Source organism: Colobus angolensis, unplaced genomic scaffold, assembly GCF_000951035.1.
Source record: "Colobus angolensis palliatus isolate OR3802 unplaced genomic scaffold, Cang.pa_1.0 Scaffold42, whole genome shotgun sequence".
NCBI classification, from domain to species: domain Eukaryota; kingdom Metazoa; phylum Chordata; class Mammalia; order Primates; family Cercopithecidae; genus Colobus; species Colobus angolensis.
The window spans coordinates 10,254,450-10,270,318 of NW_012117599.1; the positions used below are offsets into that span (position 1 = coordinate 10,254,450).

General features: G+C 48.0%; 1 protein-coding gene across 4 annotated transcripts in view; it reads right to left on the reverse strand.

Moving 5' to 3' along the window:
• Positions 1-15,869, reverse strand: part of UXS1 (UDP-glucuronate decarboxylase 1) — a 63,809-nt gene that overhangs the window by 13,301 nt on the left and 34,639 nt on the right. For all 4 annotated transcript variants that reach the window (XM_011956634.1, XM_011956633.1, XM_011956632.1 and 1 more), the window contains 2 exons: positions 13,614-13,735; positions 6,296-6,415 (listed from right to left, as the gene is read on the reverse strand). In XM_011956634.1, coding sequence (XP_011812024.1) covers positions 6,296-6,415; positions 13,614-13,735 — 242 coding nt within the window. The remainder of the gene's footprint in view (positions 1-6,295; positions 6,416-13,613; positions 13,736-15,869) is intronic.

Genomic DNA, 15,869 nt, shown 5'->3' on the forward strand with positions numbered 1-15,869 from the left:
GAGATCACACCACTGCATTCCAGCCTGGGCAACAAGAGCGAAACTCCGTCTCAAAATAAAAAAAAAAAAAAGCACATGCCTCAAACCTCCTGAATGCCTTATTTATTTAGCAGGTTCAAAGGCTATCTCTGTGTCTTCTTAATAAGCATTTACATATGCCAATTTCACAGGTGTATCAGTTCTATCTATGCAGGTTCTGTTCTTGGGGGTAAGGCCTTCCACTGAGAAAAGGCTGGGGATACTGAGGAATGGAGATTCCTGTCAACACAGAAATTACAGCTGCAACAAATCTCAGTAAAGGAACATTGAGGAAAGATGGGCATGGGCCTCTTGGAAGCAGAGGGGAATTCCTTGAGTTCTGTCTGAACCTGATTCTCCGGCCTGGTTGATCCTTCTGATACATGTGAGGAAGGCAGGAAGCGGTGGGCCTGATTTGGTAGGAGAGGAGGTCCACCTACTGCCAGCTCCCTCAGCCTGGAAACTCCCCTCTACACCAGTGCTGTAGGTGTAACTCTTTTTGTTTTTCACAACCTTATTTTGGAGACGAGATGATGGAAGGTCAAAGTGCTGCAGTGACCTGCACCCAGCAGAGTCAAATTTATCTTGACTCCAAGTTCAGGATTCTTTTTCCCGCCCTGTGTTCATAACTTCAGAACTGCCTGTACAATTTTTTTTTTTTTTCAAACTGTGGCTCTCAGGCTGGCACCAGGCCATTCTACAACCTCACTGTAGCGAGTATCGGATTTAGGCAACTCCCGCGTCACAGGCTCCTCCACAGGTGGGTCTGGGGCTGTGCTGCTGTCCTGCCCGTTGCCTCTGCCTGCGTCCGGGGCTCTGCTCTCAAAGCTGAACACACAGATGCACCTCTGCTACTTGTTTTGCATCTTCCCACTGCACTCGGTCAGGGTCACTGCGATGGTGGGCTCACCAGTCCGCCAGTGCATTCCAGCCACATTCACAGAAAGCCCACCTTTGTGCAGAGTGGCAGTGGCCTTCAACAAGCCAGCCGAGGCCGGTCTTCAGCCTGATCTGAAGCCCAGGCTCGCCCATCAGAGCTGCGGTATCCACGCACACGCTGCCTCTCAGAGAGGAGCCATGGAAGAGCACAGTGGCAGCTTTCTCTTCCACCCAAACGTAAGGGCCCCAAGCCCTGACGGGAACACAATCCAGGGAACCACATGCTGGGGAAGCCCCGGACCGGGACGGGTTGACCAGGCCGCCAGGGTCAGGATGTGAAGAACCAAACAAGGGACTTGTGGTGGAGACACTCAGCGGCTTGAATGTCACTTCATCCCAAAGGGCTGCAGTCTGGGATGTCCAAAAGGCTCCCGAAATAACCTGCAGGCTGGTGGGTATTTCCCACTGTTGCCTCATTCAAAGCGCACTGGAAGGAGATTTACAACTGTGGGCGCACTTCCCTGCACGACTCGCCAGGGGCAGCTCCCCACCCAGCCAGCACCGACACAAGGTTCATCTGCAGACACCACGGTCACCGGGCAAGCTCTGCTCCCTTCAGATTTGGTGACACAAGCCGCTCAGCAGCACCCCCTGAGGTCCCACCTGATGTCCACAAAGCAACTGGGCCTCAACGAAATAGTCCCTAGTACAAGAGGCAGCTGTTCTGCCGGGCTGCAGCGGAAAGGTGTGGATCCCGTGGGACGCCCACTGCACACCCCGACAGGCCTTGCTGACAGTCTTGAAAGTTTGTATGCTCCCGTGTGTGCATTAGGCTAAGACGCAATGTCAGTGGTAGCCTGGAACACTTCCTTCCTCGTATCCTTAAGAGTCCTGCTGGATTTCAGTTTCTATAGCATGTCACATCCATCATCTATACTTGGGATTAAATTACCCTCCCTATTTCACTAACACAGTACTTTGCAACATGAGGATTTGTAATTCATGTGTGAAATATTCAGTGTGCTAATATGAAAATGTAAAGTAAAAGAAAGGCGTGTGTGTGCAAGAGAGAAGATGCTATGCAATTATGCCCCATCCAAACTATCTGTCTTCCCTGGGCTCTAGAACTCAACTGCAGCCCGTGTACAGCCCTCCCAGCGTGGTCTGAGGCCTTCCATCTCCCCCACTTCCAGATAAGGCCCACAGGGACTTGGCACAAATTGGGTGTGCAGCAAAATCCAGGGCATGATTATCACAGGATCTGGTGTGGACAGTTGACGTCAGCAGAGCTCCCTCAGCCTCCTCATTGTTCTTCTAACAGAAGACAGAGTGTGAGATTCGGTCCCTCTGGCTTCATTTCACAGAACAGGAGAGATGCAAGGAGATTCATGCAACAGTCAAGGCTGCTACGGGGGGCCGGGGAATGAAGGGCTGCGTGCAGGCCAAAGCAGCATGATGATCAAGGAGTCACCAACAGGGGAGAGGACCAGCCGGGGGTGAGGAGCAGCGAGGAGCTCTCATGATCACTTGGCAATGTCCCCAGCTGCTGTGCTTTATGTGTGTAAGATGTGACAAAGATTCTTTGCTTGGCCAAACTTCATTCAGGCTCTAGTACCTTCTCCTAGGCCGTTTTGTGCACTTCCTTATAAAATCTAGTTGTAACAAGAACCCTGCTAAGTCAGTTTAGAGAAACCCTTACCCTCGATATCTCACATTCCTCACTCCTCATATCCCCCCGAGTGTATGATCACCCTGGCCTGTCATCAGCAAGAATCCTGTTAGATTGGTTTAGCTAGAATCTTCTTTACCTCTGATGCTTCCTCTTCATCATTTTCCATCCACTCATCTCCTCCCTGTTCCTTGGCTGAAAATTCTGCTTGCCTGTACTGTATTTGGAGTTGATCCCAGTCTTTCTCCCCCTGAAAAATCCCGCTGCAGTGATCCGTATTCCTGTCATGATGGTCCTGAATAAAGTCTTCCTCACCATACTTTAGTACCATTTAGTAACGAATCCTATGGCCCTCTGCCACAAAGGCCCAATGTAAGACTCACTTAACACACCACAATATCAGTAAAAAGGCTAAACATCATACCAGCTTTGACTTGCTCTTAGAAGTATGATTTTTCCAAAATTTCCCTTTGGAACAATAGCGAGGCCTTTAAAATGATATAGAACTGGATTCAAACCCCAGTTCTGCCACATCTGACCTGTCCTGGGCAAATCCAAACCTGGGAAAACTCATGGAAGGTGGAAAGCAGAATGAACCCCTCCTGCGAATGTGCTGTAACTCAACCGTGGGCCAAAGTCTCTTCGAAAATAAACTTAGGACAATAGCTCTACCTGAACCATACTCATCTATTTTCTAAGCTGAGACGCAAAATTGGTTGAACTTCTACATGATTCCACTTAAAATATAGCTTTGATGTATGATGCACTTAACCTAGTGACATACTCCCTGAGTCCTCCTCACAGGCATCTGGTACAGCAGCAAGTGAGATGCTATGACAGGCATGAGGAATCAGCTCAAAAACACAGCTGCAAGGTAAGCAATCACACCCATCCAGCTTGGAAAGGGAGGAAGAGACACTGAGCCGTTTCCGACCACCCTTGAAGAGGTCTTCATCTCGGAAGTGACTTGTTGGAAATATAGCAGAAAAGGAAATAGGTGGACACGCCCCCTTATTTCCCTTCCTCAATAAACCAAGTGTTTCTAAAGACAGGCTGGCTGAGGCAGGCCTGTGAGTCTCTCCCCAGACCGCTCCACAGAGCCATCTGACAAGAGCAAGGCATGGTATCTCAATTGGACAGAAAAGAATGAAGTCAGTGACTTCATCAAATTCTTGCTGGGAAATAGAATTGTGTGTGACAAAGGAAACCAAATACATTCTGAAAGGCCTCCCTCGGGACTTCTGCCTCCTGCCACCAGACGGTACCCACAGAGACCGAAGCCCGCCACGTTCTGGATTAACTGCAGCCACGGATGGCTCCAGAGATCTTCTCCCTTCTGTCTCTGGCACAAAAGCTTGCTCGGTGTGAAGACAACACATGAATGATCACCTCTGCCAGCAATGCAGGCATTCTTGGGGTGGCCAGGGGACACCGGGAGCCCTGGCTGCTGCCAAGGAGGTGCTAAATCAAGTTGTTTCTTGGAGGCTTTCACAGTTTACTCTGCAAACAAAGCAGCTCTCATCTCACAGCATGAGGGAGTTTCTGAACAGTCACTAAAAAGGCACCAGGCTGTCCTCAGATGTGGAATTCTCAACTGATCAGGTGGACTAAGGGGTTCGCAGGGCATAGCACGAGCTCCTCAGAACCCCAAGCAGCAGCAAGAGGGGAACATGAGATAACAGGAGGTTTCACCACTTTCACTTACCATAAAGGAAAGCGGCCACTACAACCCAGTAACTAGTCCACCCAACATTTCTCTCCTGCGCGCATGTGCCTGGTGGTCTTCTGGGAGCCGGGGATGCAACCATGAATGAAACCAAGTTCCTGGTTTTGAAGAGCATACACTATACTAACAGGGATTGGGGCTGGAAAATTCGTATTTCAGTTGGTTACAAGGGCAGTGAAGACAATTAACACGGTTATGGTAACCAGCCTGGTGCCATAATGCAGAGAGGCATCAAGAAGCTTCCCTTAAGGAGAGGATGAATGAACAAGAACGCCTGGAAGAAAAGCAAGACGCTCCTGGGACAGGCAGGAGCAAGGGAGCAAGGAAGCAAGGAAGCCCGGCCTGAGGGAAGGCTCGGAGGCAACAGGGCCGCGTCCCATGCTCTGCTGGAGCTGCAAAGCCACTCGAGCTTCTGACCTCTCTACAAGGCTCCCTCCAGCTGCGGGGTTGAGAGTACACAGGACAGGGAGAATGAGAGTGGCTCCAAGCCTATGGCAATAAATAGGGGTGGGGCGGCAGCAGTGTAGACCAGGGACTGAAGTCTGGATCTACTTGGGTAGGGCATGGCTATTAGGATGTGCTGGTGGATCTGTGCAGTGAAGGAAGGAGAAGAGCCATGTGTGGTCAGAGAGCCTCCATTTGGGGCACCAAGATACCACTTAGTGACAGGGGGACATGGGAGAGCTGGCATGGGCTGTTGGGAGCCTAAAGCTGGAGTTTGGACTCACCTCTTCCCTGGAATGCATTCAGCGAAACTCAGCTATACGATGCAGTTGCCCTCGGGGAGTCATCCCACTGTGTAACAGGCTAGGCTTTTGGTTCTACATTGGCAGCAGAGCAGCTAACACAGACAAGGAGATATGCGCACCACAGACAATGCTCATGAAGAGCGGGGGCTCGGGCTTCAAACCCAGGCTACCAGTGTGTGGCCACCTAAGCCTGGGCAACTCATATAACCTCTGCGCTCCAGTATCCTTGCCTGAAAAAGGAGGGGAATAATGTCACCTGCAGATCATGGGACAGAAAAGTGAGCTAACATGATCAGCTGGTCAATGGGTAGGAGCATATGTACTACACAGAAATACACAGAGCTTTAATTCTTCCCCCTGGAATACACTCAACTGATAACGAACCATCCTACAGGATTTTCAGAGCAACAGGATGCAAATCGACTCCTGAGTCCTACCAAATGCCACGCTGCAAAGGACTCTAGGAGGCTACAGATAGAGCAAAGCAGCCTGGGCAGACAACCATGGAGAGGAGTGGCGGGGGAGGTGGGGGTGGGAGGGAGGATTAGCAAAACCAAACACGCCAGCAGGCAGAGCCTCTCACCAGGCAGGCCTGGGGTGCTCCTTCCCAGAGAGGCCAGAGGGCTGTGGGGACAGGTCTGGAATGAGCAGCCCACCCTGACCCCTCAGATGGTAACTGAGGGTACCAAGCAGTCACTGTCGGCACAGACATCCTTGCCACACACTCGGACCACCGACCACAGATCACTGGGACCTCTGCTGGCTCCAGAAGTTTCCCTGGGTTGAGGGTGGCCAGTAGAGGATGGTACTGAGGGCCTGTCGGCACTGTCAAGGTGACGGCCCAGCCTGATCAGATGCGGCTCACCTCCTCACTCTACCAGACCAGGCTTCTTGGTCATCCGAGGCCACCCAGTACAGGCACACCTCTGGCTACAGCCAGCAGGCCAAAAATACGTCGGGGAAGGTCTTCACAGGCCGGCTGGTATGGGCAGGCAGACCTGGAGGCATGGGCAGAGACCTCAGCGGCCATGGAGGGCAAGGTGACTCAAGTTATGTGGAGCAGTAGTCACGCATCTGGGTTCTGTCCCCGTGCCTGCCTTCCCCCTAGTGGAGGGCAGCGGGGATGTACACAAACACGACATGGCAGCATGAGAAGTGTCACTCCCCGAACTGAGATGCACTCGTCCCTCATCCTTTGTGAGCTGACTTCGATTTGGGTTGCAATGTGTTCCCTGCGCCGAGGCCAGCACCTACCGTGAGCGGCTCCCCCTGGAGCGCCTGCAGGATGAAGTTGCTGACCACTCGCCCATCATTCATGTGCATGCGTGGTCCAAAGGTGTTGAAGATTCTGGCCACTCGTACTTCCACGCCTTCCTGGAACAGACAGAAGAGGAGGTCAGGCGTGCTCCCCTGAGTGGTCCATGCGATCACTTTGCATTTCCAGTGTGTTGCATGCAAAGCCTGTCAGGAAACGTTCTGCTTCCCATTTCAAAATGGAAATGGCTTTTCTGTTCTGATTCCACAATGTGCTCATTATAAACCAATCAGGAGACTACACCGGGCTATATCAAAGAGAGTCAAAGCTGTCCCAGATCTCACCACTGCAAGGCCATCAGCACTAGTATTTTGCTAGAAAACCAGCTAGATAAACAGTGCAAGGATCAAAAAACTTTTGTTTATATAAATTTTTTTCCCAGTTAAATATATATTTCCCCAAATGGGATCACGTTATGAATATGCTTTTCTAATCTTTTTCACATAATATACTGTGCAAATTTATCACTCAATAGAGATTTGGATGTCAATAAATATTTAATAGCTAGGGAGAAATAAAAGAAAGCTCTCTATCTCAGGAAAAGGGGACACAGAAACATTCTTACTGAGTGACCTTGCACCTACACTCTCAACCCGTTTGACTGAAAAACATCCATTTTAGTGAAAAACTAAATACAACTTAGTGCCCAGTATAGGTTATTAGCTAGTCGCCTGGAAAGAGAAACATACTGACACCGTTTAAAACAGTCATCCCTCCTGTTCATTTTCATCTCTATGTTCATTTTCTTCTATATATTTTTTAATGCTTCTATTTTTACTACAATAAACATGTATTACTTTTGTAATCCAGAAAAGCCTGTTTTCAAATATGCAATCAGGGGAAGTGCATATCTGAATAACAAAAGCCTGTTCTAAATGATCATGTTTAATTATTTCACAGACCGCTCTGCCATGGATGGAAAAATTAAATATTTTTATCACAAACTCTGAATTAGTGGGCTTTTACAGTGTATATGTATCTAACATTTGATTCCCTGCCGAACAACCGTGCACTTTCTGGACATCTGAGAGCAGGGAGCCTCGGGTATGAGGACCTGGGGCTCCTGCTTTTCATTGCGCCCGTGTGTCTGCCGTTCCCGCTCCACTGCTCACTGCCCAGGCAGGCCACTGACTCGGTCACAGCAAGACTGGGAAAAGAGTCACCTGATCACCTCAGTGTTTTGACATGGAAGCACAGGCCTAGTGGCTGTATTGGGTGCCAGTTATCACTACCAGCTGAAACAGTTATTTTTTCAATTTATACCAACACCTTAGGCTGGCATGGGCTGGGAGTGGGAATCTAACAAACCCTTAGCTAACAAGGCTTACTTAGCACAGAATGTCTCCACCAGTATAGCGAGTTAAAGGGCATAAGCCATGAGCCCCAGCGGCCCCATCAGCCCTCTCAGTGGCTGGAGTGACATGGCCGCCACTTCAGCCCACAGCAGCCTTGTCAATTTCCCTAGCCTTGTCAATTTGTTCCACAAACCCGGGCGGGTTTTTACGTGCGCTGTGATATGAAAAAGGGTGGGAGGCATGGAAGCACACAGTTAACTTTTAGAAGCCAGAGTACTTTATTAGTGCTAATTCTTCCCAGCAATACACTGTAATACTTCACATGAGCCACTCAGTTACAAAGATATGAGCTAAGTCCAAGAATAAATCAACCCTTTTCTCCACCTAACTAATGAGTGTATTAAAAAGAGTGGGGGAGCAGAGATGCTGTTCTCAACAGAAAATAACTCAGAAGTACCCACTTGCATTTAATTGATAAGATGAGGAAAGAACCAAAGTGAATGGATGTGGCTTTATTCTAGGAAGAGACTGGGAAAACCTCAGCACATTTACAGTAACCCAGTGTGCCTAGCAGGGGAAAAGCTCAATGGGTTAGGCAACATTTGCAGCAAATCAAATGCTTTTATCTTCTTGACCTTCCCTTTCCATAAAACAACATTCCAGAACATGGCCTCATTAGGATGAGCAGACATTAACTGGCCAACCCATCAACAGGCTTGCTTGCTGTGGCTGTTCTATTTGGGTCTGTAATGGTTCAGCAACAGAGGGCAGCCCTTCCACACAGGTGCAACAGCTGTGAGCGCAACAACACGTCTAAGAACGCGAGCTCTCGGGGCCGGTCTACACCAGTAAGACGAGCTACTCATGAAGCCGAAACTCCTTACATGAAAGAGACAGGAGCCCGAGGCTCACTCCAGTGAAGACCTGCTCTCCTCTGGGATGACGGTGTCTTCTGGAGTTTGCATGCCCATCTATCCCTTTCTAGGTAGCTTCAGGGAACCCTTGGCCTTCACACAAAGGTGACCCCCAATCAATCTGGATAGTCCACTTGCTGCTGAATCCTCATTCCCACTGGTCCTCACGGTGGGACCATGTGGGCAGGCAGGGGGACAGTCAGTGGGTGCCGACACCACTGTTCATGGTGGCAGTTCAGTTGTCACCCACATGCACAGCTTGGAGGAAGGTATAGTTATTCCTCATCTCAGAGCTGAGGAGAGGTCCAGGGTCTGACCCAAAGCCACCTTCCTAAGAAGGGAAGAGCCAGGCTGAAAACCCAGGAAGGGCACAGCAGGCAACACTGTCTCATTTAATGGAGAGCCTACCTCTGAAAGACCAAGAGGCAAACACATTCACGAACCCCTGACTCCCACACAATGTTCTGCCTGTGAGTGGTCAGGCCCTGCTGACACTGAGCTGGTGCCTTTGGGAATAGACAAGGCTGTCAGTCTGAAAGCTAACTGATGACTCATCCCGAGGCACCGCTGGGTTTCACTTTATGCTCTGTGGTTCCGTCCCCTGTGGTGACCCATGAGTCATGGACAGCTCCAAGCATCAGGAAGGTCAAGACAACTCCTACAAGCCTAAGCTGCGCCAACATAGAACCAACGGAAACTTAGAGAGGATGGATGCTCAGGGCCCTGCACAAGGTGGAGGCTGCAATGTCTGGATGGCCTCATCTCATCCTGGGATTCATTATCCCAAGGAAGTCACTTCAGCTTCTAAGACTTGAGAGCCTAATCTTTGAGATGAGGACAATAATATCCATTCTACCTACAACACAGGAGTTGAAACACTGAAACTGTTTTGAAAACTGCCATCATTATTATCTACCTCCAAGAGATGGTTCTCAACCCAGTAATTGCCCTTGACCTCTGTCCCCAATTTTCTGATGACACTAATTTACCTTGAAGTGACAGTGACCACGTGTGGAATAGCTCACAAACACTGCCACCAGGACACTAGGATTGCAAGGGACAGGCTGAGGCTCCCAAAAGCCCTTTGGAAACACCAACTAGGCTGGCACCAAATGCCTCCTTGCCTCATTTGTAGCAGCTGAGAGAGGAGTGAGGGCTTGGGTATGCAGGTCCTGAGACATGGAGCCAACTAACAGCAGGCCCGAGAGGCAAGAGGTGATCCAAGAGGAATAATGAAAGTACAGGGATTTCTCCCTCCCCAGATATCTCCTAAGGACAGAAATGTTACCAGCAGGGATTACATGGTGTACACAGCACCTCTGACATAAGTGATTTTATCTTAGAAAATGACTCCATTTCACATTTCAAAAGGCATCCAACCAACATGGTCTAGATGTTTGCGTAATCAACAGAGACAACTCCCAACCAGATTAAGGGCATAACCCTTTACTGTCGTCCTCAGCAAAGGGCTCAAGGGCCATAATGAACAGGACTTCTACAACTCGAGATGGCCATCTTGACAGGCTCCATCTTGCTGTCACTCACAATCAGCACCCAGCATCTGCCACCAAATCAAGGGCTCTTCCATGCAAGATGATGCTGTGCGTCCAGATAAGCCCAGGACCCTCTCCTTGTCCATGTCACTGTCCTTGGACTGGTTCATTAACCCCTTTTCCTCTCCCCTTATCTCTCAATGTTAAATGTTACTCTGTTTGATGTGGAATGTTTAATCTAAACATTTATATATTAAGTATACTACTAGGTATGCTTTGCAGTACTGACTGACCTGTGGAGTGGCTTGAGCCTGTGTGACCACAGCTCTGATTACCGAGTGCATGGAAAGTACTAAGAAGTCCCTCCTTGGAAACTGCATAGAGCACATGGATTTTATGATGGAAATAGTATCAATAAAAGCCTGACCTTGTAGAAAGACACAAACGTTCATGGACCTGGTTATGTCTGATCTTGTTTGCCCTGCTCACGACACATGGGTTCTCCCTCAAAATTTCTTTTAAAATGCAATCGTTCAGTGGAGAGTACAACAGGTCTCCAAATAATATCATTTCATGATAGTACTGATGAGAAAAAAAATCGCCTCCTGGCTGGGGCTACTGTCTGCATGCAGCTGGCATGTTCTCCTCGCCCCACGTCTGCGTGGGCTTTCTCCGGGTATTCTGGTTTCCTCTCACATTCCGAAGCTGTGTATGTCAGACAAGTGGCCTGTGCCAGTGGTCCCCATGTGAGTGAGTATGCCCTGTGAGAGGGGGGCATCCTGTCCAGGGCAAGCTCCTGCCTGGAACCTGGAGCTGCTGCGATAGGCTCTGGCCACCTGAGACCCTGTAAATAATTATCTTGTTTTTATTTGTCTTCCTTAGGTGGATGGCTCACATTTATTTCAAATCCTTAATATCACAAGTGTGTTAGTCTTTATTTAGAACTTTGGTGATGTTTTGTGACCAGAAGTACGCCTAGGAACTTAACTCTTGTTTATAGCAACTAGCCTGTGCTACTGCTGATTTTGTTCTATGTCCTTCTGCTGAAAGTAGCAGTTTCCAAGAACCCACTGATGCTGTTAAGTGATGACTTTCTGTGCTATACCAAGCCACTGAACACTGTGACATGATCACTATATTCGCTGATGGAAGGTACTAGTAAGGTACTAGTGATAGAAGGTGGAACAGAGCCCTGCATAGTGGGAGCAGGTGCTGAAGGAGGTGCCTGGGCATATTCACCTGTAGGGAACAGGATGGAGAAATGCCAGGAAGTGCACCTAGGTTCAGCAGCCCAGACTCTCTTTGATGCTTCCCTTGGAGAATCACGTGCATATCCCTAAAGTAACAGGGTCAGGCTGTGAGGGCCGAACCCCCTAACTCCCCTAGGGCCTGTCATGCATACATCTCGGGTTCTGCTCCCTACCTGTGGACAAGACTAAGGCCACTGCAGAACGGCAGAGCTCACTGTGCTGAAGCACAATTCTCAAAGGTGCTAAAAGGTTCAAGTTGACTCAAGGGGTTGGCTGAGGAAGGGGGTCCGGGAGGGGTGTATCTACAACCGCTTGGCCGTCTTCCTCAGCACTCCTGCTTCAGCATCAACAATCAGCTGACCTTCCTGAGGTCTGCTCTGCAGCAGGCCAGGAGGGGTGGATATCACTCTGCCAGTGTCCAGGTGGGACAGGTAGGATGCAGCCAGCAGGCACCCAATGAGTAAGTCACAGGGCCAGGAAGCCAAACTGCTATTGGGCAGATGTGGAGGACCGGACAGGACCCCCGGGGTCCTACCCAGGGAACACTGCACCTGGTTTGGCTGCTTATTTTTTTTTTTTTCAACTCAGGTAGAATATATATACCAACTCTTTGACTTTTTCAAAAGTACTTTGATGCCAGGAACTAACACAAAACTACACCTTCAGGGCCATTAGACTAGGTGATTTCTGAGTTTGCTTTCTTTCTACTCTGCCATTTGCTGGTTTTATGAGTGGTGACCTGTTTTGCAGATCCAGCCCAGTGGGTGGGCCACAGACCTCAGAGTCAGACTCATGAGGGGGCGAATGCACACTAAGCACTGACCGCAGCCTACGGGGGAGGCCCCCACATTTATCAAGCCACTGCGTGGTCAGTGCTGAGTGGTCCTGAGTGTCTGGGAAATCATCTGAAACTTTTGAGTCCAGATATTCTGGGCCCCAAAATGATGAAAGTATGTTCCTACTAAAACTGATTAGCATTTCGTAGAGGAAGTGGATAATGTAAGCCAACAGACTAAAGTAGCTTAGAAGGCAATTCGTTCTGCTTCTGGCCAAGAAATAAAGCAAAAAAGTTTAAATACTAACAATAGTATAAAGTTAATTTATGGATCTTTAATGCTGGCATTTCATTAAACCCACGATGAGAAAGAGAGTCCTCGACATTCTCTCCCACCCGTCAGACAGCCTACCTGGCTTTACACTGCCCTGTCCTCTGTGGTACCATGGGGAGGGAAGGCGATTAAACTCTCATCCGAGGTCAGGAGCAGGTGACCTGGCCCTTGGCACATGCTTGACTGGGGCTCTGCCGGGACCTGAGACAGACGGTCAGGAAAACTCCTGGATGCTGGCCATGCTGACAACACTTTCCCCTCCTATAGAGCACACAGCCAACAGTTCCCCAGGCTCACCTGCAACTGGACCCTGGGCCTGACAGCACTGCTCCCAGAAACAGACACTGCATCTACCAACAGCCTGTCGTGGACCAATGTTCCACAGCCACGTTGATTTACCTGCATGTCCCACCACACCAGAGGGCATTTTCATGAGGATGTGAAAGTTCAGACCCAAGTCCAAGGACACACTCAGTGAGAATATGAATGAAAGATCCTGTACCTGGGCCTCCACCTTCTCTGCACAGTTGATTGGCTCCTGCACTGCCCTGGTGTGGGCAAGGCAAGCTTTACACACCCGGTGTCAGAGGTAAGAACTGAGAGAATGAAGGCTTAAATCTTAGAGTCCTACGGCGGTACGGCCAGTGTGGCAACCTCACCATGTTGGTCTGTGAGCAATTTCTACTATAACATGCGGGAGACCGAATCTGTGACATAAAATATCCTTGGCAAAAGCACCTCAGCACAGCAATGACTAATGAAGAAAGCGTGAAATAACGTAAATACGTATCAATAACAATTCCTAAAGAGGTTCAACTTACAGCAATAATGCATCCATTTTTATACTTAATTGATAGAAAAGTAAAAGAAGAAGATCCATTGATTTGGAGGCTTCAGGAAAAGAGGCACTTCTTAGCTGCCGGTGAGCAAATGGCAATGAAGAAGCATTCTGTTCATAGTCATAAAACAGTATTCCAAACCCAAGAACTGATCTCTAGGAAATCATTTTTAAAATAAGGAGATACATGGAAAAAGCTGTTGATAATACTACTAATTTATAATACTGGGAAACTGAGCTTCCCAAACACCTATCCCCAGACAAAATCAGTCATGGCATTCATTCCTTCACAGCACTTTACATCTCAGATCAGGGGCTCAGCACGCCTAAACCGCAAGCCCAGACCCTGGGAAAATACCTGCTTCATGTAGGCATAGCACATGGTCTCTGCGACACGTTTGCCTTCATCATAGCAGGCCCGAGGTCCTATTGGATTCACGTGGCCCCAGTAATCCTCACTTTGAGGGTGGACTTCAGGATCTATGATGGGAAAAAAGTGAGACTGTTTTCATCTTTCCGTTTTCCAGTTCATATCAATAATGCATATTTATGATGCAAAAGGGAACTTTGGAAAGACCCATTTAGAGATGGAGAGATGTATTAAAGAGGCCACCTCAGGTTTCCGTTCTCTAAGTTCCAGTAGGACATGATATTAAGCAATGACAACATTTTACTTACAGAGAAAAAAAAAAAAGAAAAAGATCAGGTCTCCCAATTTTAAGTTTTCCCTCTCTTCCGTAAATGGTTCTTCACTTTTAGAGTGCTACGCAAATTACAATTAAATAGAATCTATGTGAAGAGATACATGGTTTTGTTTTATATTTATAAAATCGGTAACTGGAGCAAAACATGTATTTATTGAAAAAAATGAAAAACGCAGCATCTGTGGAACATGATGACTTTGACATGTGCCATCAGAACAAATCGGGACCTGTGACAAGACAACGTGGAGGCTCCTGTAGGGCAGGTGGAGGGATGCGGTGTTCCCTGGCAAATGGGTGCCTGTTCTTCTAGCCCTCATTTTACACTCCCGATTCCCATTTCTCTAGCTTATAAATCAACCACGCTTTAAGACATACCAGGGGAAGAGACTATTGGAAGAAAACAAGTAACAAATTCTTTTATTCACACAAGTATATTTCTGGATTGTGAATATACATCTAATTTATTTAGTACACCTAGAATTTTATACATACTTGAGTACAACTATGATATAAAACGTGTAAGTCTTTGCCATGAAATCTGGACAAAAAGACGCATTGTTATAAATTCCCATCTTGTTTATCTTACCCCTGAAGTCTGACTTGGGACTCAGTGGGCCTGAGCAGGTGCAGGGAGGTAAACAGACAGGTATCCTGCCACATGTCTACTCAGCGGATCCCTCTGGGTCAGCACAGCCTCCGCGGCAATGCAGAAGTGTGCTGCAAAGAAAGGTCTATGTATCTGCTGCTGTGGTTTAAAATTCCCTTTCGAAGGGCAAACTTCTCACTGCTCAGTGAGAGAAAAGTTCTAAGGAAAATACTTCCTGAGAGAAGGGAATCACTGACTTAAATTCACAGAATGTACCAGATGATTGATTTCAGATCTTTTTTCTGGGGCTCTTTGACAAGAGCTGGGCAAGCTACACTCCAAAAGAGATGGTCATAAATTTGACAAAGGACAAGAAAGAAAAGGCTGGGTACACCCATCTGTCCCTGGACTGGCACCGTCTGGACTGAAATGCTCAGGACGGCAAGCTTCTAAATATGTCCCCTCACAAAATCACCAGGGAAAAAAACAGGGAAAACTTACATTGTTAACACGAACGTAAAGATCCAGAGTCAAAAATAATTTCCAATCATCTCCCCTTTCCAGCATTCTGTGAGGCTAAGACACTAAGCAAATGCTCCACAAAAGTTTACTTTGGTTATTCAAGGTCAGATGAGAGCACTTGGTAACTTCCACAAATTACACTCTCCAATAATTTAGGAAGCCTAAGGAACACAGGCTCCTGTCAGACATGCAGATAATAAATGAGACAAGCTGGGGAAGCAGGGTGGCTGTGGGAAAGATGTCACTGTGCCCCTCTGGACAGACACCATACCCCACAGGTAGGGAGGGGCACACTCTGCTCTTTTATTAATAACTGCTGAGGACTTCAAAAAAGTAGACTATGAACTACCTTTTCATAGAGATTACAAAGAATATCACTGCATTTAGAAGAATTTCTCTGTTGCTATGATTTTTTTCATTCAGTCCCCACACAAAAAAAAAAAAAAAAAAGTCTCTTCTGATTTTACCCTCTCACTTCCTTCTCTCGTCCACAGTAAGAATGTAAAATAGAAAAATTGCATCATACCAGGACCTGGCTTCCGCTGCATCAGCGAAGCAGTTCTCCTAAACCTTGCACACCCAGCTGGTTTGGGGCTGAAGAGAAATCAATACAAATTGGAAATATAGCCCCTGGTCCCCACCCCTCAACTCCTTCCCAGGCAGGGAAGGAGAGGAAGGCTGTAGCTTGGTAACACAAATTCATGGGTGTTCTGACACTATCTGCTTAAGGTTCTTCCAGAACTCGTTATACAACAGGGGAGGCAGTGAGCGCATGTCTCTTCTCCCAGGAAGCCTTAAAGGC